This window comes from Pyrgilauda ruficollis, unplaced genomic scaffold, assembly GCF_017590135.1.
Source record: "Pyrgilauda ruficollis isolate IOZ18807 unplaced genomic scaffold, ASM1759013v1 scaffold22, whole genome shotgun sequence".
Taxonomy (NCBI): Eukaryota; Metazoa; Chordata; class Aves; order Passeriformes; family Passeridae; genus Pyrgilauda; species Pyrgilauda ruficollis.
The window spans coordinates 1,211,738-1,238,645 of NW_024521428.1; the positions used below are offsets into that span (position 1 = coordinate 1,211,738).

The window sequence follows — 26,908 nt, forward strand, 5'->3', positions numbered from 1 at the left end:
TGATCACAGCTGGCTGGTACAAGTGGCTCTTAAGTCCCACCATTAAGTTGCCATCGAAACAAATGGGTTAGAAAGAAAACTCCAGAAGAAGGGGCTTGGCTTATTTTTAATTCGGATCAGGTGAGTGATCTGTCACTAATTAGTACACTGAGTTACACTGATGATGGCTGTGATGCGGGGAGGTGAATGGTAAGGCTTATGGTGGGGATTTGCTTCAGTCAGGCTTGTAACTGATAGTCACACCACTTGATTAAGCAAGTGAGTTCGTGTAAGGGCATAGTGTGCTCGATGATCTAGCAATGTGGTATGTATTTTCCTTGGAACAGAGCCCCCTCAGTCAAACTTTGTTTCATTTGGACCATGCATCCCTCCACTAATGCACAAGCTGTCCAAATCCCCCAGGTATTAGTAGGGCACATATTTCCAGGACTAGGTCTGACATTCTCTACCCACTCCCTTTATGTAAAATCTCTGTCTTATCCTAAAGGAATGTATTTAGATAGTTGTGCCACCCATTCTCCTTTTTGGAAAATCCAAACCCCTGGCACCTTTGATGTGCACAAGTCCTTCATGCCACTTCAGTGTGCATGCAGCATCCACAGCAGAGGAACAGGAGTTGTTCTTACTCAGGGATGATACCAGACAGGAAATGTTGTAGCCACTGGCGCTGTGCCAGTTCATACCAGCTGAGGAAGAGGCTCCCCTCTGACCCATTTGTGTGATGCTCTACCCTCACCCCCTGATGATGATATGCACAGAACACCATCCTTTCCAGGCTGTGGGCAGAGGAGGGCTGCAACTTGCAGCTTGTGCTCCCTGCCTGGTCCCTTTGGAGACAGGCTTGCCCACAGTTGCTCTGCATAAGGACTTTCGGTGGTAAAGAGAAGACAGCTTCTGTTGCACCCACTGTGCACGCACCAGGCATGGGCTTTGCTTTTGCCCTCTTAATGCTATGCTTGGTATAGCAGAAGCAGGCAGGCACATGATCTCCCTGAAGGCAGGATCCAGTGTTACTGTAGAAACTGGCCACCAGCTTCTTTTGTAGCTAGCAGCTGTCACAGTGTGGTTACAGCCAAAGCGTGTCACTCCTACAGTGTCTGCGGGCTCTGGAGTTCTGTTTCTGCCACTGAAACCTTTGTGCTACTGCCTGGAGATTAATTCTGCACCATCTATCAATACGTGTTAAGATATTTCTGAGTTGTATTTATTTTTGAACGATTTTTAATAGTGTTTGATGTTCTTTACAGGTTTTGTTTTCCTTCACCAATACTTCAAGGCACAGAGGAGCTGGTAAAGGCATTGCCATGAAACCTAACTTGAAGCAATGGAAACAACTCATGCTTTTTGGTATCTTTGCATGGGGCCTGCTTTTCTTGGTGATATTCATCTATTTTACAGATAGCAACACTGCTGAACCAGTTCCAAGTTCCTTTTCTTACATTGAAACTAAGAGACTTCTGCCCATTCAGGGCAAGCAGAGAGTAATCATGGGAGCCATTCATGACCCATCATTCTCTGAAACCATTGATGGGAATGAGGTACTGCTTAATGAAGATCTCCTAGGTGCTTTTAAATCAGGGACTGGAAATTCTAAGAAATGGACTGTATTGGAAGAGGCTTTTAGAAATGAAGATGAGTTTTTTCCACCCCAGTTAGGAAGAAAATCAAAAAGTGCTTTCTACCAAGTGAATGATGATTATTTATTTGCTGCTGGTCAGCCTCAGTCACACAACCACCTTCAAGAGATAGAAAAATTCATTTCGGCTGACGTGAATAATCCAAAAGGAAATATTTTACAGAACAACTGGAGCCATCAGAGAAGAATGAGGAGAAGGAGCACAAAGCATAGGAGAGGCCAGATGCTTGATGAATCTGATGACTGGGATGGGCTGTATTCCACAATGTCGAAATCCTTTCTTTACAAGCTTTGGAAAGGGGATGTCTCTTCCAAGATGCTAAACCCTCGACTGCAGAAGGCGATGAAAGATTATTTGAGTACCAATAAGCATGGGGTGCGGTTCAAGGGGAAACGAAACTCCAAGCTGACAGGAGACCAGCTATTCTGTGAGCTAAAAGAAAGAGTGAATGTGAAAACAATAGATGGCAAGGAGGCTCCCTTCTCCACTCTTGGATGGGAAAAGCACGTTCCCCAAATTCCACTGGTCAAATTATATACACATGGCTTTGGGAGCTGTGCAGTAGTTATGTCTGCTGGTGCAATACTGAACTCCTCTCTAGGGGATGAAATAGGTGGGTGAAATGCTTCTATTTGGGTGTGTATATGTATGTATATGTGTGTCTGTTCATGTTTAGATTCAAAATGTTCGTGCTTCTCAGGCACAGCTCTGTAAAGTCAGGTTGTTCTCTCTCACTAGAGTTGTATGAATGTAAACTAATGGACTTCAGTGAGGCTGTTCCCTTTCAGAACAATATAACCGAAAGGAAAATCAGGCCTGAAGTCATAATCTAATTTAAAGAAAACAATGATGCCTTCTTATCATATTACAGCTTGTAGTGGGGAGGCGGAACTGGTTTCAGCAGATCTGCCATATTCAACATTTGTGTGCAACATGCATTTATTTCTTCAGCAGATTAGAGCTATGTGTTCAGGTTTTATTCTGCACAGCTGTGTTACACTGGTCTTTATTTTGCAGTAGCTCATGAGAAACTACTGTTGTATGGCTGAAGCAGTAGGGTGTCATCTTCATCTCCTGCTGGTTTAGAGTTCACAGGCATAAAGAATTCAGACCCTTGAGTAGCTTCATGCACTGAGATCAAGTCCCCTGGTCTCTTTTCTGAGACTGAATTTAAATGAGTTCTAGTGTTCTGTGTTCACCTGTTTTCCCATTTCTGCACTGAGTCAGTGAGGTTACAGGTGTGCTGAGATGTCAGTGTCACTCAGAATCTCCCACCTCAAGGTTTGAGTTTTGTAGTAGCTATTCAGAAAAGGATGGTGGGACCATAAAATTAATCCAGGTCACTTTTATTTTTTTCTTTTCAAAAATTGCTACGATTTGTGTTAATGTCTCAGTAGTTCTTCATTTCAGTAGTACATGTACAGTATGCTAAGAGTGTTGAAAGAAGGATGAAAGGTTTCACAACTTGTTTCTGAAACAAGAGTCATCTCCTTCAGCTATCTATAAAAAATCCTTTTGATGTTCACTCATTAATCCTCCCCATCTTCCAGGTCTTCACATCCCAATACTTGCTTTATCACTCTGTATCATCTCTTTGACACAGATAGGTTTTCTTTAAATCTCTGGGATATGTTGGAGCTTCTAGGATTATCCAACTACTGCAATAGGCTTCCAGCACAGCAGAGGTGCCCAGCTAAAATCACACCAGGGTAACCCTTAATTCCACAGGAAGCCTCACTGGTTTAGAAATCTTGGGGTGAAAAAGCTTAGCAGTTCCTATCTTCTCCAGCATGTTATCTTTGACTGAAACAAAATCTTCTGTCATGTTCCCCAGTACACTCAGCTTGCACCAATATGGATTATGTGCTACTGTAGAATCCGTAGCACACAACCACACATTACAGCATGCTTCAAGTCATATTTGTACACAGGTGCAGCCCAGGCATGGACTTGGGTGCTTGATGTGGTGCCTGAGCCCTGCTTGCTCCTGTGTGTACCCATTTTCTTAGGAAGTTTCTGGGCACAGAAGCTTATGTCATTTTCTACAGAAGAACTTTGGTTTTAAATGGGAAATTGTCATCTGATGCCACCTAAAGGGAGGAAGATTGGGTTTGAAAAAGCCCACATTGAATTTTCAGATCTCATACATTTTGTGCCAGGAGATGTTGGGGCACCAGGAATCACAGAAGGTTTTTTCAGCTACCAGTGACTGAGGAGAGGATTTGGCCCAGACTGTGGGGGGCCAAGTGATTGCTCACAGCAGTGCTAGACAAGTGAGAGCAATTTTAAGCTGAAAGAGAGGCTTAGATTAGATGTTAGGAAGAAATTCTTTACAGTGAGGGTGGTGAAGCCCTGGAACAGATTGTCCAGAGAAACTGTGGATGCCCTATCCCTGGAAATGTTCAAGGCCAGATTGGATGGAGCTCTGAGCAACCTGGTCTAGTGCCTATGGCAGGGTGGTTGAAACTAGATAGTCTTAAAGGTCCCTCCCTCCCAAACCATTCTGTGATTCTGTGGTTTATTCTCCCAAGAGACAAAAAAAAAAATCCTATCAAAGAAGTAGCAAAGCACATTTCCCTTTATAGGCCTTTAGCTCCCTCTTCTGCATTCCTATTAGAAACACAAGCAAAAATGTTAATTTGTGTTCTGCCTTTTGCCCTTCTCTCCTCCACCCCTCTGACTGCTTTTTAATGAAAGCAGGCATGGAAATACTATGCAAGTATAGCACACTCCCATCGTGATCATGCTATTAATTGAGAGAACCAATTATTTTGGCATCACAGGAAGTAACAGGGATCTGTGATCAAACCCCAAACTTTTTTTGATCTTTAAAATGCTTATCTACAAACACATACTTAAATTAAAATCAGTTTATTTAAAAACAGCTATTTTTGGCAAAGAAGTTTTTCATCTGTATATGAAGAACCAGCATGAGTGTTGTTGGAAATGCATCACACTGTCTCAATTAAGCTGCAAATCATAAAATTCCCATTTCCTAATCCAGTTCTCAGTCAACAGATTGTCTAAAAGTTGTCAATCACGGGTCTAAATTTATGTTGTTAAATTTATTACAACAAACTTGTGTTTTTATTTTCCTTCTCCAAATACGTGAAATACCTGCAGCTTCTATTAATTTCCTTTAGTTCCTGCACAATCAAGATGCTTAGCAGATAAGGTCTAGGTGTTGAGGCTAGGGCTGTCCCTGAATTTGGACACAGAAAAAACTTCCACTCCTTAGCTTCTGAAGAGTTTGGTTTGGTGGGCATCTGGCAAAATCCCTCTTTTCAGACAGGACATATTAATGCTAACATGTATGTCTGAGATCACACTGCTGGCTGCATGCCACACTGTGCTTCCCTGTATGAGTACAAGAAGTGCAGAGTAAAGGAGGGAAAAGATCCCAGTTTGATAGGAGCAAGCCAAGACTCCATTGAGGCAGGTTGGTTATCTTTGGAGACCTTTGCCTCTTCCAGTTTTTTAGCTGCAGACAACAAATTTTAAATGACTAGAGATGAACAGATGTACAGACTACCTGTGGGTTAAGGCATTTCATATTCTCAGCTTCCTTGGATAGAAGGGATAAAAACAGACCAAATACCAGCTACCAACAGGGACCATTGTTTCTAGACAGTGGATGAAATGTCCTGCTCTCCTTCACACCTTTTGGGCTTTGAGATCCCCTTAAAAGAAGCACTGGGAGGGTGATTATCTCTTATCCAATGGAGGCTTGCATGTGGTGTCTACCCTTGACCCATACTTGACCTAGAGCTGCTTTCTCTGCTCCATGACTCCGAGGTCAACTGCTTGTGGAGTAACTTTGAGAGTTCAACTCTGTTAGATCTTTGCTAGCAAGGGATCTTGAGGTTTCTTTGTGTGAGCAGATGTGTGGGCTGGCTTCCATACAGAGGCTCTTTAAGATTTGTACTGAGCTTGAGAATAAGTACACAGTATGATTAATAGATTTGGGGTAGTCTGAGATTTTCAGGTGTTATAAAATACTGTGAAACACCAGCTTGTAGTTAAGCATTGTTGTTCATTCAAATGTGCAATTAGATATCCCTGCAGTTTACATGCTTTTCCATGGAGTAATTATCTGTAAATTTTGTGACAGAAGTAGTGAACAATTGTGTGTAGTGGGTGTACTAATAGTCTTCCCACAGTAAGTCTATCCAATTAAGAGGAGTATTTAAATATTGCATGCTAAATTAATAGATGATTCTGAACTTTTTTCCCAGTGAGCTTTTATGTTAATAACATATGACAGATGCAAGAGGATTTTTGTTTGTGCATAGCAGAACATTCATCATCCTTAGAATATCCAGATTAGGACAATTGTATAAATTTTGTATTAGTTTGGATAACTGGTTTTATCTTACTGTTCTGTATACTAAGAAAAAAGAGTTACCCCCTCATTTGTGCTCCTAGATTCCCATGATGCCGTTTTAAGATTTAATTCTGCTCCAACACGTGGCTATGAAAAAGATGTTGGCAATAAAACAACCATGCGGATCATTAATTCTCAGGTAAGATCTTCTTTTTCAGAGTTCAAGTCAATGTCTCTTCTGTACAATATGACAGCAAGTAAATAATCTCTGAAAAAGTGTTGGATAATATGGGAAGCAGGCAGTGATTCAACAGTCATGATGCAGAGAAGGTGAAAGTTTTCCCTTACATGTATGTTTGCACTGCTGTCAGTAGAGTGGCTCGATAGCCTCGCTTCAGAGAACCAATTTGTAAAGTTTCTCATGTGAACTGATCTGTAAAGGCACTGCAGGATGCCAGAGAGCTGTCAGTACAGAAGACCTTGACCTCCTGGAGAAGCCATTGCCTCCAGGATTTTCATGAAGCTCAGGCTGTGGTGATTCCAAAGCTGTTTTCTCATATTTTCCAGTTCCCCAATTATTTCCTTGCTGGAAGGCAAAAGAAATGGGAACTGAGTTGTGTAACGCTAGGCAAGTCATCATGGTTTAGAAATTTGGAAAGAACTAGTGAAAAACTTTAGTGTGTACTGGGTATTACGCATCAGGTGAGTTTGTTCATCTGAATGGAAACAAGAGAAAATGGGATTTTCTGTGCATGGGTGTAAACAAATAATTGTGACTTGAGCTACAGTGACACCTTATGGTTGAGATTAGTTTTTCAATTTCAAAAATGCTGTTGCCTGAATTCCTGTCTTGGGCAAACCAAACCTCTTTGCTCTTCATGAAATGCAGACAAAAAGTCAGCAACAGAATTTCTGTGAAATTTTATGACATACTGAAATGGGTTTACTTAGTCAACACCAGGAGTATGGTTGGCCATGTAGCATGCTCTCTATTGATTCTTGTTGAAGGAGAGCAAAATTTTCAGTTACTGTAATTCTTACGGGTTCATTTTTTCTTTTGCTTTGAGTGCCCATGCTAAGTCTGTTCTTGGTGGATGTGTTTCTTATGTGTATAAGCTCATGTTGTTAGCCATGTTTGCTGTCATTCACTTCACTCATTTTGTAGGTCTTTGTGAGGCTGCTGAACAGACTAGATCTTTGAAGTGCTTTGGGTTAAATATGCCCTCTCTCTTTTGTTCACAAGAAGAAAGCAGAAATATCTTATTCTCCCTTAAGTGCTGTAATCAGTGTATAGAGAATGTGGATTTTAACGTATTTTATTTTACTTTTGTTTTGTTTTGTTGGGGTTTTTTTTCCTTTTCTTTGGTGATTCTCCATTTTACTGTTAGCCAAAATGTCCTGACGTTGACCGTGCCTGAACTCCTGAACTGGGCAAGGATAAAGGTTTAGAAACTCCTTATAGTTTACTAGACTCAGTAGGCTCCCTGCAGAAGAGAGAAATGTTCTCAGGGAGTGATCTAAGCTTTTTAGCTCCCCAACAAATTCACAGAGATTGTGGTTAAATTAGCTGCTCTCCATGCAGGGCAGAGTGGGGTCTTCTAGCTCCCAGATCTGCTGCAGTACATTCCCACTGGGATGGTGATGGAGGGTCCTGTGGTCTTCTCTTCTGCCCTGTGTAAGGCTTGCTCCCCATGAGACCTCCCAAGAAAACAGAGCAAAGTTCTGACCAGGTCAGCTCACATGGTTTCCTCACAAGTGTTTGTATTTCCACCAGCTTTGTGCTCCTTCACAGAGGTTAGAAGCCATCCATGATGGTCTGTCTGCCTGGTGAGAAATTACCTTGCCCTCTCTGAGAGGGAAATCTGCACAGGCCACTTGATGGAAGTTGCTTTCCCTACCTTTACTGCAGCTGGGTTACCTTACAGGTTTACTGACCCTCCTCTCCACCTCACTGTTGGAAACTCCTGCATTCACTTATTTAAAAGGCTGCTGTGGCCCCTTCTTCCTTCTTCTTCTGTGGCCTGTTCTCCACTGTGAAAGCCCAAAGGATGTGAAGAAAGCCTGTGCACTGGCAACAGATACTGTTATTGCAGCAAAAACTCATAGGTATGAATGCAGGCTCACTGAAAGCAAAATTTGTGTGGACAGCACCTCCAGAGGACTCTTGCTTATTGAAAGGCAAGTAAGAGCTCCTTTGTGTGGTAAGTGTGGAACCAAGCTTTTAAAATCTTGGCCTTTTGGTTAATTTGCTCTGTATACTCAAAAAAGGTGTTTACATTCTGAGGTGAAAGTTCTGAGAAATTAAGTTGGGAATGCTGCTAGCAGCATGACTAATTCTGTTCTAACTGTAGAAGGCTGATGGAAATCATTAAACTCACAGTTTATGGTAGGAAGAATATTGCTATGGCAACAATATTATTTTTCTGAAGAAAAATATGCATAATTAAATATGGCTCATTGGATCCTAAAGGGAAATGAAAATTATTATGGATCTATTTGTCTGGAATGTTGATTATTTTAACAGCTGGAAGAAAATTCATGCTGTTTTGACCAATGCAGTACTTCCTGGCATTGGATGCACCAGGAATCAAAGAGATCTAGTTAGACATGGAGGATTCTGGAAGGGATGAGCCGGCAGGAGTGAAGAGTAGACTTCCAGTGTGTTGGGATGATCAGGCAAAGTACTGGGAGATACAAGAAGGAGTTATATGTGAGCAGTAGATTAGAGGAAAATGACAGTTTCTTTCAAAAATAGCCCTGCAACATGCCTGTTGTTGGAATTGTTTCTCTAGGTATTCCAGTTTGTACAGTCATGGTCTAATTTGCATTTTTTGATTGAAATGATAGTGACTTGCTGTTAAAATGAGAAAACCGTGAAAAAGGTGCTTGGGGATGGGTGGCAGAGACAGACATTACCCTTGGAGGATGTAGCCCTTCAAAGAAAGCTGCTCTGTGTCCACGAGGATCCCGCAGGCCATCTGAAATAGTGTTTTGTTTTCAAGTTCCAGAATACACGGTAATGTTGATATGCAATAACACAGCATCTCAAGTGGTACCATCACATCCCTCACAGATGGAGAGTAATTCAGCATACTGCTACTTCAGACTGTAATGAGTGCTGTTTATGGCTAAGCTTTTTTTGTATATTTTTTTAACAAAACAAGATGCTTAAAATCAACCAAAACTGAAGCATAACAAACAGCAGCGTGGGTAGGACTGTTCACTTGAGAGAAGGATTTTGCCATTTTTATGGATCCCACTTGCCTTTAATGCTGTTGAATTCTTTGCATTTGTGTTTGCAGATTCTCACCAATCCAAACCATCACTTTGTCGACAGCTCCTTGTATAAAGATGTTATCTTAGTAGCCTGGGATCCTGCTCCCTACTCTGCAAATCTGAATGTGGTAAGATATCCACTTAGACTTTTCTTCCCAATTATTTGAAAGTACTGGAGAAAATTAATTTGCTACTTTAGTCTCCTGGTTCTCCCTTTTCACCATGAGCCCCAGTTCTGTCTGTATCTGAGTGGAGAATGCTATGTCTATAGGAATTGGTCAAAATTGATTTATTGGTCGAAAACTTTTTAGTAACCAGCAATTATACTGGAAGGGATTGTTCTGAGATGCTAGGATAGATGAATAGTGGTATTTGTTTGATAACACATTGCTATTTTCACATAACAGTGAGTTTTCTGTGTGTTTGCTAAGGAGGGAACACTGCTAGATTTCAGAAGTAGGTTTTATCAGGAAAGGTGAAAAACTGTATCAATTTTTCCCCATTTTCCCCTTTGCCTTCCCAAACAAAATACAACATCCTTGTGAAAGTCTCTCTGGGTGCCTTCCCCATTTCTCAGGCCTCCTCCCCACCAGCTTTCCCTTTGTGTCCACTGTCCCAGAGCCATCTGTGCCCTGCTGTCCACCCCCTCACTGAGAGCAGCAGATGTCCATCTGGTTGTCACTGGGGGAGTCTCCACTTTGGCTGTTGCTGCAGCTCCGGCAGACAAGTTGATCTGATGGCTTTTGGCACAGGGAGCTCGGAGCTGAGCAGGCTGCAGAGTAGAAAGTAAACCTTCATCTGCTGAACTCCCTTAGCAACAGATGCCAGAGGCTGCCTGCTTCCCACGCAGGCTGCCATCAGCCCGCGTCATGCACTGCTGCTGCCTCCGTCAGGGACAGGGATGCTTTCAGAGCAAGATTCACCCCCAGGCCCAGATATCATGTCAAAGCTCTTTGAACGTCTTCTTTAATGTGGATCTGTGAGGGAAAAATGGTCTTGGCTCATCCCACAGCAGTCAATTACTTACTGGGAGTTGTTGTGTGAAGGGAAGAAACAGAGTAGCCCAGAGTGAGGAATGCCTTTCTAGCAGAAGCATCCACCAGTGCAGGTTGCTTTGCTACCTTTGCTTGTGTTCTACAGAACCCAAATGAAGCCAGTTTATGCTGTTGTACATGTAGTATTCAAAACATGTTTCTTACTATTAAAAAACATGTGACTTTTTTCCTCCCAGTGGTATAAGAAGCCAGACTACAATCTGTTCACTCCCTACGTACAGCATCGCAGGAAGAATCCAACCCAGCCATTCTACATCCTCCATCCAAAGTTTATATGGCAGCTCTGGGACATCATTCAGGAGAACACTAAAGAGAAGATACAGCCCAACCCTCCTTCTTCAGGGTTTATTGGTAGGTGTACCAAAGATGGTCCCAGTAGGCGTTAGATTAAAAAAATAATTTCAAATGTATACGTTGCATGAGGATAGAGTCCATAAATGTGTACTGTGTGCTCTATACAGAAACAATGACTAGCAAAAACACACAGTATGAGAACTAGAAAATAGCTGAGTGAATTTGATGTTCTGCTTTCTTGCCCTTCACATCCATAGTATGTCTACCATATCTATAAAATATGCATATATCTATGAGAAATTTGTATTATTCCATATTAATATATCTTTTGAGGACCTAGTCAATTCTGAAGTTCCTCATTGGGATCATAGAGCAGAGAATGCTTAGACAACAAATGAAAGCAGATGGCAGATCATGTAGACAGGATGACATCAATGGCAGGCTGAGCTGTATTCCCTACATAGGCCAGGGGCTTCTAGTGCTTAGTCTGAACTGGAAGCAGTAGTGTTTCACTGTATTTTTTGGTCCTTCCTTAGTATTTCTGAGGGGACAGTTTGGCACTCTGCCCATAATTCATACAGCAAAACAACTTACCTGATGTACAACAGGCCCTGAGTGTGGACAGGTCTAAAGGATGCAAGTAGGCACAGCGGCAAGGCTGAGTCAGGGTCATCCTGGCTTATGCTTCTACACTCAGAGGGCACTACAGCCTCAAATACCATCTTCCGCTTTGGAAACGCCATCCTTTCCTCACTGACATTGTGATACCGATCTAGGTATTTGCTGCAGTCAGAAATTGGTTTGGTTTTTTCCTTTGTATTTGAATCTGAAAGCAAGGACACCTGAGATTGCATCTGATATGGGAAAACCAGTTTTGAGCATTCATCTTGGTTCTATATGCAGTAGTGGCATCCTAGGATACCTTGGAGCACACCAAAGGTCTTAGAGAGGGTGCAGAAGCTCCCAGAGGGAGAATACAAAGGTTTCTGGGAGATGCCCATCTATGCCTTGAGTGGGTTGTGCATACCTGGAACATGAGTGGAAAGTAAAGGAGGCCTGGTGTGTTGTTGGAGGGGGCCTTGGCTGTTGGTTACTTCTTCAAGTGAGGTTTTTTTGGAACCTGCTTGTAAAATTCACAGGAAGAAGACAGCTCATGTCGAATGATCTCACCAGCTGCATTTTGCAAAAGTGTTTCTTGTAGCAATGAAGTTGTTGATAAAAATAGGTTAACAGCTGCTGATTGTAAGAATATTGAAGAGGATCATTGTGCTGTCAATCTCTACTTCCACCACACATAAAAAACACTTCAAAAGCTTTCTTTGAAGAAACTGAATTAATTTCACTATGAGAATAGAACAGCAATCTTCAATCCCAAATCTAAATGTTAGTGACAAAAAAAATCCTTCAAGCAGAGAAAGCTTTGAAAATATAAACCATTAAACAAGCAAAATTTTAACAACAAAAGCTGTACAGATAAATATACTCTGTGTACAGATGCAGATTTGCCTTCTTCTCTAGTGGGAATTTTATTTATATTGTTCTTTTCCAAGAAGCGGTGCTTTTTGGTAGTCTGTTACTAACTTTAAAGAAACAAGGTATTAAGATGAGCTTATTGGATGTCATATCCACCCCATTTCATAACTAGATACTGTTGTGATAGACAAATTTTAAATATTTTATTAGGGAGAGTCTTCCTGTTTTGATAACCTTATTGAATGCATTGCACATGTAACATCATCTAAATACAGAGGTAGCACAGAAACAGCAAATGCATATTGTCAGGGACATAAAGGGTAAGATAAAGCTTAAAAAAATATAATGTAGCTTGGCAGAAAGCTGAAAAGTCATGTTGGTCTTCAGGTGTCTCTCAATCACTCATGCAGCAGATAATCCTGTTGGAACTGAAGCTGGCAGACACAACTAGTGTCCCTGTATGAAAGAGGTGTGCTGAGTACTGAGCTTCTACCCGATCTTATAAAATCTGTAAAATTATTTCCTATAGAATTAGTACAAAGACTGAGTAAGTGATAGCCATCATAAAATATGAGTGTCTTAATTCCAAGAAGAGAAAATAATTTATTAAATTACCACACTACTAAATGCCACTGTGCTTAGAAGAGATATGTGAAAGAGATAGGCTGTTGTTAAATAGGGAGTATGAATTTTTACAGAGATATACATTCCTGAATCTGAGCACTTTCTAGCATGGACCATGATGATTCTAATCATATAGAAAAGGTTACAAAAATGGTTCTGAGTCAAGCAAGGCACTTTCGTTTCAAGCTTTTTAGCTTCCATTAGGCCCAGTTTACAAAATTGGACAAATGTATAAATTAAAACATGGAAACATCAGAATGTTTCTTTTCACAAATGTCAAGAATGTTTTAGCATGGTCTTACACTGTTTCTTCAGTAATTACATTTTTCTCCTGACAATTGCTTATATTCCTGCACTTAGCACTATTTGTAGGAAACTGAATCTTGCCAAAGGAAGGATGTTAGTGGAATGTGTCCTCAAGGTGTTCTTCTGCAGCAACGAGTCAGCATCGTTCCACAATGACTTATGTCAGAGGAATCTTTCAACATCGTTAATAACTGTATTACAGTACTTAAATCACAATATTATTAAATGTCTCAGAAGAGGAGCCAGTGGGGAAGAGGTAGTCTCTCACATGCTTTGATTTTAGAGGAATGAGAGACAAGAGGTAGAACTTCTCCCCTGGTTTTTTCACTGCATGCGGGATAGGGAAGATAATGGTTTTTGCACTTCCTTTGGGGTATGGCTGCCCTACATCTGCATAGACTCTGCCTGGACCCCCTGCCTCCCTCAAACCCTGCTACATCAGCTCTGCACCAGCTCAGTGTTGCTGAGGAGAGGCAGTAGCATTTGACAGCTGGTGGCTGTGTGAGGGAAGCACAGGGTGTGTCCCAGCTGTGGAGGGGAAATGAGAGGAAGGGAAGAGCAGGATTGGTTGGGAGAGATGATGGTTTGTAGGTAAAGGTCCAACAGGGTAAACCAACCCTTTGATTTTAATCTGGGGGTCTCTTTTGGTTCATTTCCTGAGACACCAGCATGGACTTTAGCTGGCTTGTAGCTTTGCCTTATGTGACATGTCATAGCTTAGCTAATGTCACTCCTCATAATAAACCATTTACTCTTTGTATTCCTAGTCTAATCTTTATAAGAGCTTTGAGAAGCCATTCCTTCATATTTTTGCATTACTTTTGCAGCTGCTGCCTTCATGCTTCTAAACTAATTTCTGCACAGTATTCTCATCATCTTGCATTAGCATTAGGCAATTGCCATGGTGGCTTTTCACAGTTAAAGTTGTTGGTTTGCATTTGGCTGAAAATAAGTTTGCTAAATGAGTATTGATATGTTTACATCTCATCTTGGACTTGGATCTACGCCATTTTTCTCAGAAGATATATAAGCATCCAACCACCAAACCTCAGACTTGGATTCCACTGGCAAATCCTAAATTAGCACTGTTACTAGGGAAGGATTTGCCCTACCTTTGGCAACAGAAGTCATCTCTCATTTCCTGTTAATAAGTCTTTCACTGTGAAATGTGAACTCGGTCGTCCTCCCTTCTTTCTGTACATATCAAAGCTCAGTTTTTAATTGAATCTGATGTATATAAAGTGTCAGTCTCTACTGTTACCATTCTGCTGTAAGAACTGACTGTTCCTGTACTCTCTTTGGTAGCCAATGTAAACAGCCTATGCTGACCCTACATTTTTGTCATCTGAAGACCAGGAGTAAAACTGCAGTTTCCCAAGAGCAGCATTCTGTGCTCGTTGGATGGGATGGTACGTTAGCATTCGGAAATTCTGAGAGCTTTTTAATCATGTCGAGATCATATAAAGGCTTTTCTGTGGAGATTTTGCTCCTGTCCAGTGTTTACTTAGTGGACTTTCTATAAATTCCTACTTACCATAGTCCATCAGTACACTTTGCTGATTTACCTCTTCAGAGGTAACTTTAATTGAAATTCACATTTATGTACTGTTAGAAAGCAGTGACTTTTATCTTTTTAAAAGCTAGCTGAAAGCTGTGACTGCAGTATTTTGGTTTGTTTTCAATCAAAACATGACCTGTGTAGATTCTTACATTTTAGGTTGTGTGGTAGTTTTGATATGTGCTAGAAATTTTAGCATAACATACAGTCCACTGAATACAAAATAACTAAGCCCAGATTACTTTATTGTTCGGAGAAGGGAAATGTTTGAGGCTTTACAGTTGACATTCCAGTTTTAACAGTTATGCATCAGTAATAGTCGATAACATTACTTTAATCTTCATTTGCATGCATCAAGACAATAGTACAAGCAAGGCTATCATTGCACTGCAACATTAGCAGGTTATTGTATGACTAAGAAATTTAAAACAGCTTCGGAGAGCATGTTGCATAGCAGTATACAGCTGATCTTCAGCTCTGCTTAGGAAAAAATGCACTTTCATGAACTGAAAGAAACAACTGGACATATTAAAAGTTGCCTTTGTTGCTGTTATTCAGTTGCTTTAACTGCAGTTGGTGCAGGAACAGAATAGTGCTCACTCTTGCCAGCTCCATGTTGTTCAAGTATTAGCCCACAAATAAATATACACATAAGCTTCAAATTATTCTTACACTAATAAAAAGCACACTGAAATTTGAGTATTTCCCACTTCTCAAAATGGAGACATAAAAGGGCAAACTCTCCTCTTAAATCACATTAAAAATTTATTATTCTAGTGTATCTCCCAAAATTAAACAATACATTTAGAATTACATTATATTACTGGTCAGTATTTTCCAGTCTGTGCTTATATTACAGAATGTATTATTGTGATTAATGTAGAGCTTTTTGCATTCACCAAGTTATAAATATGCAATTTTCAAGGTCTACTATGTAATGCTAGTATCTATACAACAGAGATGACAAGTATTGCACAAATTATTAAGCTTAGGCACAGGGCCACTTGGTGACAATTCTTTGATAAATAATTTGTTTTTCTTGTGGTTAATATTTTTCACATAGTTTATGAACTAAACAGAGGTAAGAGAACCCTTTTTAAGAAACAAAGTGTTTTAAAAAGCCAGAGCTACTTTTACTGCACGTACCAAAGAACAACTGAGGCACATTTGGCCCAGTTTCAAGGACTTTCCTGTGTTTTCTGCAATCCAAGAGAGACTATAGTAGTAGACTATCATATAGAAGACTACACCTTCTAAATGCTTTATGCTTATTTGTAATGCTTTAAAATACACAAACTTACTAGTATATTTAGCTAAATTATTTTCTGTAACTGAATTTACGATGTGTGTGAAATGATACATTATGGGAATGAATCAGATTATATGTATTTAAATGTTTTCAGCATCTCTTGCATTATGTTATAATGATTCTGTGTTCTTGATGGATGTTTGAGTTACACTTAAAATTCTAGATGCTTTCATACACCATCTGTTGATTCAGATACATTAAACTGTATTTTATTTATTTGTAAACTAGAAAACGTTCTTTTTTAAATTAGAGTGCTAACCACAGTGCTTAATTGTACCATACAATATTCATGTTGGAAAATTAAAACCTTTCGAATTATTCAAATTGCCAAGAACAAATAAAAAAAAAAATTTTCTCCTTATGATTAGAATCCATAGAAGATGTTCATTTGTAAAAACCATTCATGCAAGGAATTTAATCTTCATATAATTCTGGTTTAAGTGTTCTCAGTGCAGATTGTAAAAGCTAGGTTTATTTGTGTCATTTGGACATAGTTTAAACTGTACCCAACACTTCCTAACACCAAAGGTATCTGCCAAATAGGAAAAAATAAAAGTACTACACTACACTTGATCTTAACCAAAATGCCAAGAAGACATAACACACTTTTCTAAGAATTTTGAAATACTAATATATAATAATTCAAAATATGTAATGCTGTTTTAGTGTCTACAATTGCACTGCTATAACAAAGTTGCATTTTACTGTTTCTGACAATCACATAATTTCTTTGGAATAATATATTTTATAGTATTTTTGAAAGAGTATTCTATGCTCACAATTCTTTTTTCCTTTTTTTTTAAATGTTCGTTTGGGTGTTCATGAACATTGCCATTCAACTATAAAACATTCACAAAGCACACCTTTGAATGTTCTACCACAAAAGAGGCAGAATTATTTTGCATTTTTCCATTTTTACAATTGTAATCCAAATGGGACTTTCAAACATCCAGCAAGGTTATTAGATTAGTGGCCTATGCAGAATTATCTTCAGTTGTGATTTTGAATGTATGGTAGCCCCAGCCATGTTTGTCAAAACTAAAATCATGCTGGATACCCTGACTTTTTCCTTAATGTGAAATATGGATTGGCTATTGAAGATCTAAAAAGCTTTTATATATTTAGATGCTGTAGGCAGCCTATAGGCTTTCCCTTTCAGTTTTTATGTTTTCCCAAGTTGTGCATGTCTACTGGCCTTCCCCAAATACTTTGTAATTCTCTTAGAATTAGAATTTATGAGTGCTGGAAAAAAACCCCACATCTCCCATCAGCTTAATCCTTGCACATAAATTTGCCATGTCTGTATGGTCCGTGTCTGGGTCAGTCAGAGAGCAGGATTTGTGCTTCCTGACTTCAACTGTTCTCAGTGCAGGTCTGTATTTGTGTTAGTCACCCTCAGAATTATTACAGCAAAAAATAGGTACCTCGTAATATTACTGTGAGCCCCAAATTGTCCTCAACATGTGAAATTTTCATCCCTATCCGTGCTGGTACTCAGGCTTCTCCTACAGCCAGCAGGAAAAACCAGGAGCTTCTGGGGAATGGCTTGTATGATCCATTAGACATGCCCTGCTTCCTAAAAGTGCTCACTTTCTTCTGCTGACAGCAAAGGAGCCTGTGATACCTATCTCAGTTGTGGGTAACTGCACCAGGGGCACATTTGATCACGCCTTCTTTTTGTTTCTTTTCACTGTGCTTCTGGAAAAGCCAGTTATATTATTTTTCATGATGCTCCAAAAGCTACTTACACAGGAGAGTAGAGGAGAAGGTTCTTGATAGCCAAGTGCCAGACTCTTATTTTTGGTTTCTAGTCAGTGGAGAGAAACAGTACTAAAAGTTCTCTTTAGGTGAACAATTCAACACATCCTAAAGGAGACATCTAAAATAAGTTAGATGAGTTTTGCCCTAGAAATACCTGTCACCTGCATTGTCTGTAAACAATGCTTTAAACCAGCAAGGTCAGAGATGCGCATGAACATCGCAGTAAGAGTAATTCTGTCCAGACTCTGTATTGTGCTGGGACAATGACTGTCTCATGATGTTTATTAATAGCTCCTTAGGTCACATGTAAGACAGTCTGTGCTGTTTTATATATATAACTGTGCACTGACTGAAAATTGTTGTAAGGACTGTTAGCGAAGACAAATATTGAAGTGTATCCTATGGAAATTCTTCACCTTACAGACTATCAAATAATGAGGTTTTCATTCATACTGATAACTGGGGGAGTGTTGAGATATGGAACAAAGTCAGTGCAGATGATGTTGAATTGGGCGGTGATGTGAAAAGTACACAGACAAAAGAAATAAGTGCAAAGACATACTCAGAGGGCAGTACAGGGATAGGACATAAACAAGGCACACTTTCGCACTACGGGTGTGGGAGAAAATGCCAAGAAGTTTAGCCACAAAAGAGAAACTTAGAAAACAGTAATACAGACAGCAGAAATGTGTAAAGATAACAATTGGGAAGCAACAAGGGACTTCTCAGAATAGACAGGCAAGCAAAGTGAGTTAATGGGACCAAGATTGTCTGAAAGCAGTCAGGCACATTCCTCTTCTTTAGCTTTGAGACTGCATACAAAGCATTAAAGTTCAAACATAATGTAGAAAGTATTTTGGGGGTCATGTAAGTGACAAAAAGCAATTGGTGATTTAAAAAATTTATAATATCACTGAAGCTAAATGGAGGAGAGAAGGGAAGGTACATGAAAATATAGACAGCTTGGCACACTTACATCTGCTGGATAAAGATGTCAGTAGCTCCTTGCAGTGTTAAAACCAAGGAAAAAGAGGAATGTGGTTAAAGAATGGTATGAAAAGACAGGGGATGGAATGTGAGACCTGTAGTCCAGTCTGTTTTAGGGACTTAGGAAAAACAACCTAGACACATGGCATTAGAAAAAACAGAATAAAACCTGAATATATGTACATGGACTGATGTAAATGTCCTTGTGGTCTAAATTGCTATTAATCTTTTGAAGGTGCTCAATTAATATTTTTTGTAAACTGAGTTTGCAGTAGTGGCTCTACAACACTAGGGCTGTCCCCTGTGGAGGGTTTCACATACTCCAAGGCATGAGAGAGAAATTAAACCATTTCTTCTCTATTTTAGAGAGGACTGTATTTGTACAAAAAAGATTTCCTTTCCAAAAAGAACCTTTTTTTTCCAATTCTTCCTTCTCCGTTTGTTTTCTTGGGTTGTTTTTGTTGGGTTTTTTTTGAATGCAGCGCAGAACAGCAGGAGCAGATCATTTCAAGGGAGAATCTGGGGGCTCTGCCAGCTAAGCAGAGGGCCCTACCTCCTCAGGTTCATGTGTTATCCTGCATCTCACCCACATATGGTTTGGATGGAAGTCCTGGTTGTACCACACTGTTGGTCCCATGGGCTGGAGGTCTGTAGTGTTAGAGGTGCTAAAGGAAGAACAGCCTGGCACTGACCATTGTTTTTGCCCAGACTAGGGTATGAGCATTTGACATGTACACAAGGCCTGGAAGTGTCAGGAGTGCTCCTGGTTCCACCAGGACAGATAAGCCTCTAGCACAGGGATAGTTCTGTGTGTGGTAATCTCTACTAGTTGTTGTAGCTCATCTTTCAGACTTCAACACAAAAATGTGCTATAACTTAGTGGTTACCACTCAAAAATAGTCTTCCAAGTCAATGTCTTTCCTCCTGCCAAACATCATTGTCCAGCATTAGCAAAAACGTAAATAGAAGCTATGGTTAATTATGAGCAACCTAGACTGAAATCCCAAGACATGGTCTGGATGGAACCAGGCAGGAAAATGAAGGAGCTAAACTAGATATCCCTGCATGCCTTTTTGGTTGATTCTGGAGGACACTGAACCACTGATGACTAGAAGGTAAAATTCTACCACTTCTACGTCCTCCATTAACTAATTTACAACAAAGTCAATGATACTGCTTAAAATTTTGTCATGGTTGAGCCATATCTGGATTCACATGGCTAATTTTGTGTTATTAAGGAGTCACAATTTTTGTTCTTGACAGTTTTTCAATCCCACAAATGGCAACTTCCTTTATTACTTGTAGAGCTACCTTGGTAATGTGGCAGTGAAATAACAGAACACACTTTGGTTGAGGCTTGTTTTTCCACCAGAGCCAGTTTTTCTAAGATGTTGGTGGTATAGCTTTTGAAGTTGTCTCTGGGCACAGGAGAGAAGTCATTTTACTGTCTGTTTCTGGATGTGGTTCATTATTGCACACGTTTCCACCATCCACCCTCTGATCCAGCTGGATAACGGTTACCTTGGAATGGTAGGTGGGCTCTCCATCAGTGGAGGAAGAAGGCTGGCAGTGGAAAAGCTGACGAAAGCATTTGTAAAACTAAAACAACAAAAAACCAAATAATTCTAGATACAGCTGCTTGGCAGGTTACGATTCAGAGCATCTCTACAACACCTTCAATGCCAGGAAACTTGGTTTATTAAGCATGTACTTTTTTTTCAAATAGAGATTAAATATTTTTTCACCATGAATATGTGTTTCTTGCTGCTTAAGGCTAAAGTTCACTCAAATTTGAGAACTTCAGAATTGATATGCTTAGCTTTTCTAACACTATAGATTCTGTAGATTGTAAAGATGTAGAACAATTATAAAATATTTTCAGAACCTTTAATTTATGATAAAAGATGTGATCACAGAAGTAATTTTTTTTTAGTTAATTTACACATCAGGCAGGGAAAAGTCATTTTGATAATCTAATGATACACAATAGGGAGAACATAGGGTTCTTTTCATTAGCAAGCCATTGAAATCCCTGCATTCTCAAATTGTAAAGTAAACTTCAGAAAATGGCTGTGCTTAATTAAGAAACCAAAATAATTTTTTATGTTAATTCATTTCACTTCTGAGATCTACCCAAAACACCTTTGATGATGCAAAAGCTGTTGAGCAGAAAAAAACCCCAAACAACAGTTACATCAGTTCTCATCTGCCAAGTGAGCAGTCATACAGCTACCTCCCCTGAGAGCTGACAGGCCTATTCCACAGACAGGGATACCAGTAATGCTACAAGTGCCTCAATACATTTCCTACACTAATTTTTTTTTTAAGTGAAATCTTAAAAAAATAAATGGCATCCAAACTTACTTCATGTCACTTTCCTTTTGCATGGCTTTGTGAAACAGAAAAGGCTTCCAGGAGCTGTGATTGATGTGAAAGTATTGTAGTTTAGGCAGTGTTGTTGGTCATTATCTGGTATTAGTCCATCTGAAAATGTGCAGCTGCAACAGCAATATTTCTCTTGTTTTAAGGCTATAAAGACCACAGTTGATGGTGCTGATGACAGTATGCCACTGGCACATGGCAGAAAAAAATGGGTTGGCATTTTGTGGATTTCTCCTTGCTGAGCAAGGAAGTGTTGAGGGGCTTTTCCTTATGACAGCACTGCTTTAAGTAGGAATCTGTCTCTGGTGCCTCTCCATGAGAGTTGTCTGAAGGTGTGGGCTTCTGTGCCACCACTGCATGGATGATGTTTCTTTATATGCCCTTCTGCATGTGTTTGGCCAAGTCTTGCTGCTTAGAGAGAAGCAAGTGGATGGGGAAAAGTGGAATTGGTTCAATTTCAGACTAAGAAAGACCAACATTGCAATAAGGTGGAGATGTTTCAAGGATTCTTGTGGGGAATGTTTTGTGGACAGTCCACAGAGTAAATGGGGGGGAGGTGAAAAAGAGCAGTCTTCTCACTCAGGAGGCTGATGGTGATATGCAAGTCCTTTACAGGCTTTTCACTCTTCCTTTATGACTGTTATCCTACCCTGTTGACTCTACAGGGATCACAATCTTTATGTATGAGGGACAAGTGAAAGCTGCTCAAATAAAAGGAATGATTGCTTCACTTAATAATTTTACAGAATGCTTAAGGTGTGCGACAGCAAAGAAAAGAAGGAAAGAAAAAATAGATTGGATGACTGCAGGGAAATTTCTGTGAGAAAAGTGAAAGCTGGTGTTCACTTTTGTTTTCACTTCTTGTTGCAGGTATCCTCATCATGATGTCCATGTGTAATGAAGTGCACGTGTACGAGTACATCCCTTCAGTGCGGCAGACCGACCTGTGTCACTACCATGAACTCTACTACGATGCAGCTTGCACCTTAGGGGCCTACCACCCACTGCTCTACGAGAAGCTCCTGGTGCAGAGGATGAACAAAGGTTTGCAGGATGATCTGTATCGGAAGGGGAAAGTCATTTTGCCAGGGTTCAAAGCTGTCAAGTGCCCCAAATGAAATAATTTCCCACACTTGTAGAAGTAAGTCTTTCAGAAACAATGTGCAATAAGGTACTACTGTCGTACTATAAACAAGAAGAGAATACTTGAAAAAATATATCTTAGACCAATCTAGTCTTGAGTCTATAAATTGTAATTAAGTAGCAGGCATGAGAAGTACTTCTTTTCTGAGCCTGAGTATTTATTACTGCTTTGCAAATAGTTACAGAAGAAAAGCAAAAGCTTAGTTCATGAAGGTGCAAAGGACATACTTAGGCAGAAATATAATGTATCATTGTTGGTGTGACTGTCAGAATTTGTCGGTGGTCTCATGCCACATGCTAGACTGTAAGTTTTTTTAAATGAATTTATTTAATTGGCAAACCTGGCATTGTGAAACAGCCTCCATTGTTCATGTATGTGTGGCCAGTTGAACAATGCAACATTTCCTGTGGCTCCATGGGATTTTCACACTCTCCCAGAATGAAGTAATTGCTACTCCAAGCTGTGCAGTCATTCACTAGAGAAGACTTTAATGCCTGTTCCTACACAGGCTCAGTTCCAGGCCTCCAGCTGAACAGGGGTTTAGAGTAGCCCTGAAGTGTGTGCAGAGATGGCTGTACATAGCTAAACCAGTTAAACTACTGGATGTGGTTTTGGATGCCAGTCTCCCATGCTCACACTGACTGAAGAGGGAAGAGAGAAACCCTTTCTTTAGAGAAAAAAGAACATATTTGTGACCCAATTAGAAAGAAAAACTCTCCCTGAAAGGACTATCAGGAAGGTATGAGATGGAAATGGTGCCTCCCCCCAGTCTGCACAGATACAAAAGATCCAGAGAAAGCCAAGGGAGGCTGTGCAGCATTCACCCATTACACTGAAAAGCAAGCATAGGGGCTCACCACTTGTCAACAAAGATAGCATTCAGGAATACAGACATTATTTTTAGGTATTTCATTGGTATCTGAATCAAAGTCACTTGTTCACAAGTTCTTGCTGTTCAGAAAGAAGTTTTCTGACAAAAGAAGATGATATCAGCATTTTTTACTTAATGCTTGAAAGACTATAACCCAGAAAAGCTGTAATGCCTGCAGAAAAACCTGACAACAGATTGCATATGGAGATGGTTTGATATTTTCATTCATAACACACAAAGACAATATTCTTTTCAGCAATTCTAAAAGTTAATGGTCTGGAGTGGTTTTCTCAGTTGTTTGGTTTGGTTTGGTGTTTTCCCAACTGACTGTACATTTTCTTTTAGAATAAGTTCAGCAGGAATATTTGTACACAAAAGCACAGCTATGTCCTACTCATGTCCATCCAGTAAGAAAAGGAAACAGCTCAAAGGGGCATTGAAAGGAATAGCTGACTGGTTGGTTGTGGTGGAAAGTGTTTTTTGTGTTTTGACTTAAGCAAAAAGCTTTTTGCCAGAAAGGCAAATAACATTAATGACTATTTCACCTTCAGTTGTAATGTAAGGATAATCACAAAATCCTTTTTCTCTCGCTCAGCTCTTTGGGAAGCAGTTTTGGAAGGACGGAAGGATTATTTTCCTTCCTTAAAATGAAGAATAAATATCTCACATAGGACTTAGCCTTCTTTTTGGGCTTTACAATGATCTTAAGATTCTTCTTATTGACAGAAATAATGTGTAGATGATTTAATAACTGTACTTCTGTGTTGTATGGATAGTTATGTCCATAAGGCATTTTGGTACATATCAAAATTAATAAGTTTTATCCATACTGGGCTTGGAATCTGGTTGTACTACATACCAATCTACATACCAATTTCTTTTTAATGTTATGTGTGGTGGCAACTTTTATTCTTGAAGTTAATAATATTCTTATTTAAATGCATGGAGGATAGATAGCCTACACAGAACTAATCTATTTTTCCATATGTTTGGTACCCTGTTTGCAAAACATAAGCAGTCTGAACAGTGCAATCAAATATGTCTCTCTCTGCTGTACCCTGGGTTAGCTATGACATAAATGTGAAGGAAGAGAGTTTAGCTTTCTAAGACTAGGGAATACGCTACTTTTCAAGAAGCAGGAAGAACTTCTAGAGTTCCAAAAAGAAAAAAAAAATCACTTTGACTGGCCTGCAACCGCTAACTTTTAATTTCGATTTTCACAAAGAAGAAAAATACTAACTGCATTGCTCAACCACCCACAGCAGGATTATGTAGTATTATTTATTCTCTCAATAATTTTTCAGAATAATCAGCATAGCTGTTGCTTATACAGAACAAGGCAAATTACAATGTTTCATGTAACAAGTGCTAGGCATTCCTACTTAGTACATCCTTTATATACCAATGCAGGACCAGGTCTGAATATTTATTACTGCTTTGCAAATAGTTACAGAAAAAAAAAAAAAAGCTGTATATTTTTAATTTACTGGGCTGCACAATCAAGCACTTGCAGCCAAAATTTTTTCTTTTCCATATCCTTCTTTGTATGGCAGTCAGTCCTCCTTCCACAAGTACAAATGTGGCTGTTGTAGCACCAACACCTCAGAAGATGCTGCAGAGCTGTGCTGCAAATGTTTGCTCACAGAGGAAGACCAGCCTGTGATGCCACCTTTAAAAAATGAGCTTTCTAACACTGGTATCCACTGTGATGTTTTGGTCTGCCTGCTCAAACACATTGTGGTTGTTTAAAGAGCTTTTTCTCTCCTACTTTGTCTTGTCCTCCTTCAATGTCTGGCACAAGTGCAAGTGTGTTTGATCTGCTGATTGAGGGCTCCCCTCCACTTGCTGCAAGCGGGGAAGGGGCAGAAATAAAGGGGAAACATAGAGGACCTGCAGAGGTGCTCCTCTCAACTCTTCTTACTCTCTGTGGTATTGGCATCCCGGCTTTTATAAGAGCCCTCTGAGTGTTTTTGAATTCATGGGCATTTCCCTATCCCTTGTGAGGGCAGAGAAATGTTTGCAAAGAACCACATTCAGTAAATTTAAAACAGTCAACATGTAACAACACTGAACCACAGCTCTTCTAAAAATAATGGGTGAGAGTGCTGAGTTTAGATGCATGTTAAATGCTGCAAAGTGATAAGGAAGTGTATTTTTTCACCAAGATCATGGGACTTTTTGGGGAAAAGATACAGGCATGGCTTCATAGCTCTCCCATGTGGTTGTCCCACACTAACAGAGTGGGACAGCACCTAGACAAGAGAGGTTTGCACAAACCTGGTGCATCTCAAGGTGCATCATCAGCCAAGCAATTGCCCCTGCTGTTGGGCCCCTGAGCTCCCTTTGCACTTGTAGGCTTTAAATTGATGGAATTTTACTGACAAGTTGGAACAAGTTGCCTTCAAACACTATCAAGCCTCATTTCTGTGCCCTGGTGCTGTGGACGACAGTTAAATTTAACTGGAACAAACCAGAAACACAGCAGCAGTTTAAGGAAATGCACTGAGTTTATGCTGAATTTAATTATGCTCTTCTTTCCCCACTGTGAATTCTGTCTGACTTGTGGTGCTCTATTATTTTATGCATTCAGTTTTGGATGGTTAAATCAAGGTATTCTTTTGTTTAATCCAGAAAAAGTTATGAAATATTTTGCCTCATTTTGAGTCAAAATCGTTTTACTAGGAAAAAAAAATCATTATTTTGTTCCATTTCTCTACAGTTCTAAAGATGACCTCAGCATAAACTCATAGCTCAGTCCGTCCTTGGATTAAACTACTACATCTTTTTTTACCTTGTGCAATTTTATGCTGTAGAATCTCTGGTAAATTCAGTGAAATTACCATGATGTACCTTTGGGGAGAGAGAGGGGCGATATAAACATCTAATATACTCTGTACAAATTTAATTTAAGCATTTATTTCTTTGGTAAAGACATTTTCTTTGGTGAAGACATCTGAATTCTGAACTTGTTGCTGTAGATCTCTTGCCAAAGTCAGAAAAACCAAAAAAGGTTGTTTTGTTTTTTTTTTAAATGAAGACAAGTGTCTACACTCAATGGTTGCACAGACTGAACACAGTCATTTTAGAGACTGATTGAATTAAACAGCAGTTCAAAACACATGTGGGGCAATCCCTAGTGGGGTTTTTTATTTCTTTTCTTCTTCAGAACTTTTTAAGGATGGAAAATGCCATTTGGACAGTGACACAGATGTACTATGAAAGGAGTATTAAATGCATTGACTGCAACAATAAATGGTTACTATTTTTCCCTTCATGCTTTCTAAAGCTGTTGCATATTTAAATGAAATCCTGCTTTGAAGTAGGTAATTCAGAAGCCTGCTGTTAAAATTATTTGAATCTTTCCCAGCATCTATCCTCTTGCACACGAGGAGGATACCTGGTTTAACTGTTTGAAATTAAAGTAGCCCATGTCAGGGGTATGTGAATCACTCAATGAATTTTGACAGTGCAGATGTCTTCTCTCTGGTTTAGCAATCAGATTCAGAATTTTGTTCGTGAAATAAGAGTTGTGTGTAAAAGCCTTACTTTTTTTCATATCATCTCATCACTCTTAAAATATGTAGTCATTGAACTATTCAGATATAGACTGTGTACTTTTTTAATAGCTTTGAGAATTATTTTGTATGATGATTTTTTTAAATGAATGTGTACTCTAATAACAAACCTTAAGATTTTACAGGAGTCACATTTTTAAGCAGTGTTTGTATACATTTTAACACTTTTTATATTTTCTATTATGATTTTGTATATTTTTATGTATACACAGTGTACAGATTTTTTCCTGTAAATAAAACATTTGGTTTCATTTGTTTAGGAGTGCTGGTCTTTTCATATTGCCTTAAATGAATGACACTGAAATACAGGTGGAACAAAAGAGGTGGTGGTG

The 26,908-nt window shown here is 39.5% G+C and overlaps 2 protein-coding genes across 2 annotated transcripts in view; one reads left to right on the forward strand and one right to left on the reverse strand.

Moving 5' to 3' along the window:
• Positions 1 to 1,304: 1,304 nt before the first annotated feature.
• Positions 1,305 to 22,104, forward strand: ST6GAL2 (ST6 beta-galactoside alpha-2,6-sialyltransferase 2). The gene is made up of 5 exons (XM_041468490.1): positions 1,305 to 2,250; positions 6,063 to 6,160; positions 9,264 to 9,365; positions 10,469 to 10,643; positions 21,857 to 22,104. Exons 1-5 carry the CDS (start codon positions 1,305 to 1,307, stop codon positions 22,102 to 22,104), a joined length of 1,569 nt encoding a protein of 522 aa, XP_041324424.1.
• Positions 19,913 to 26,908, reverse strand: part of LOC121354113 (pinopsin-like) — a 65,721-nt gene continuing 58,725 nt past the window's right edge. Inside the window, exon 4 of the mRNA XM_041468491.1 lies at positions 19,913 to 20,203. Within this exon, the coding sequence (XP_041324425.1) occupies positions 19,988 to 20,203 (216 nt within the window). The 3' untranslated portion in view covers positions 19,913 to 19,987. The remainder of the gene's footprint in view (positions 20,204 to 26,908) is intronic.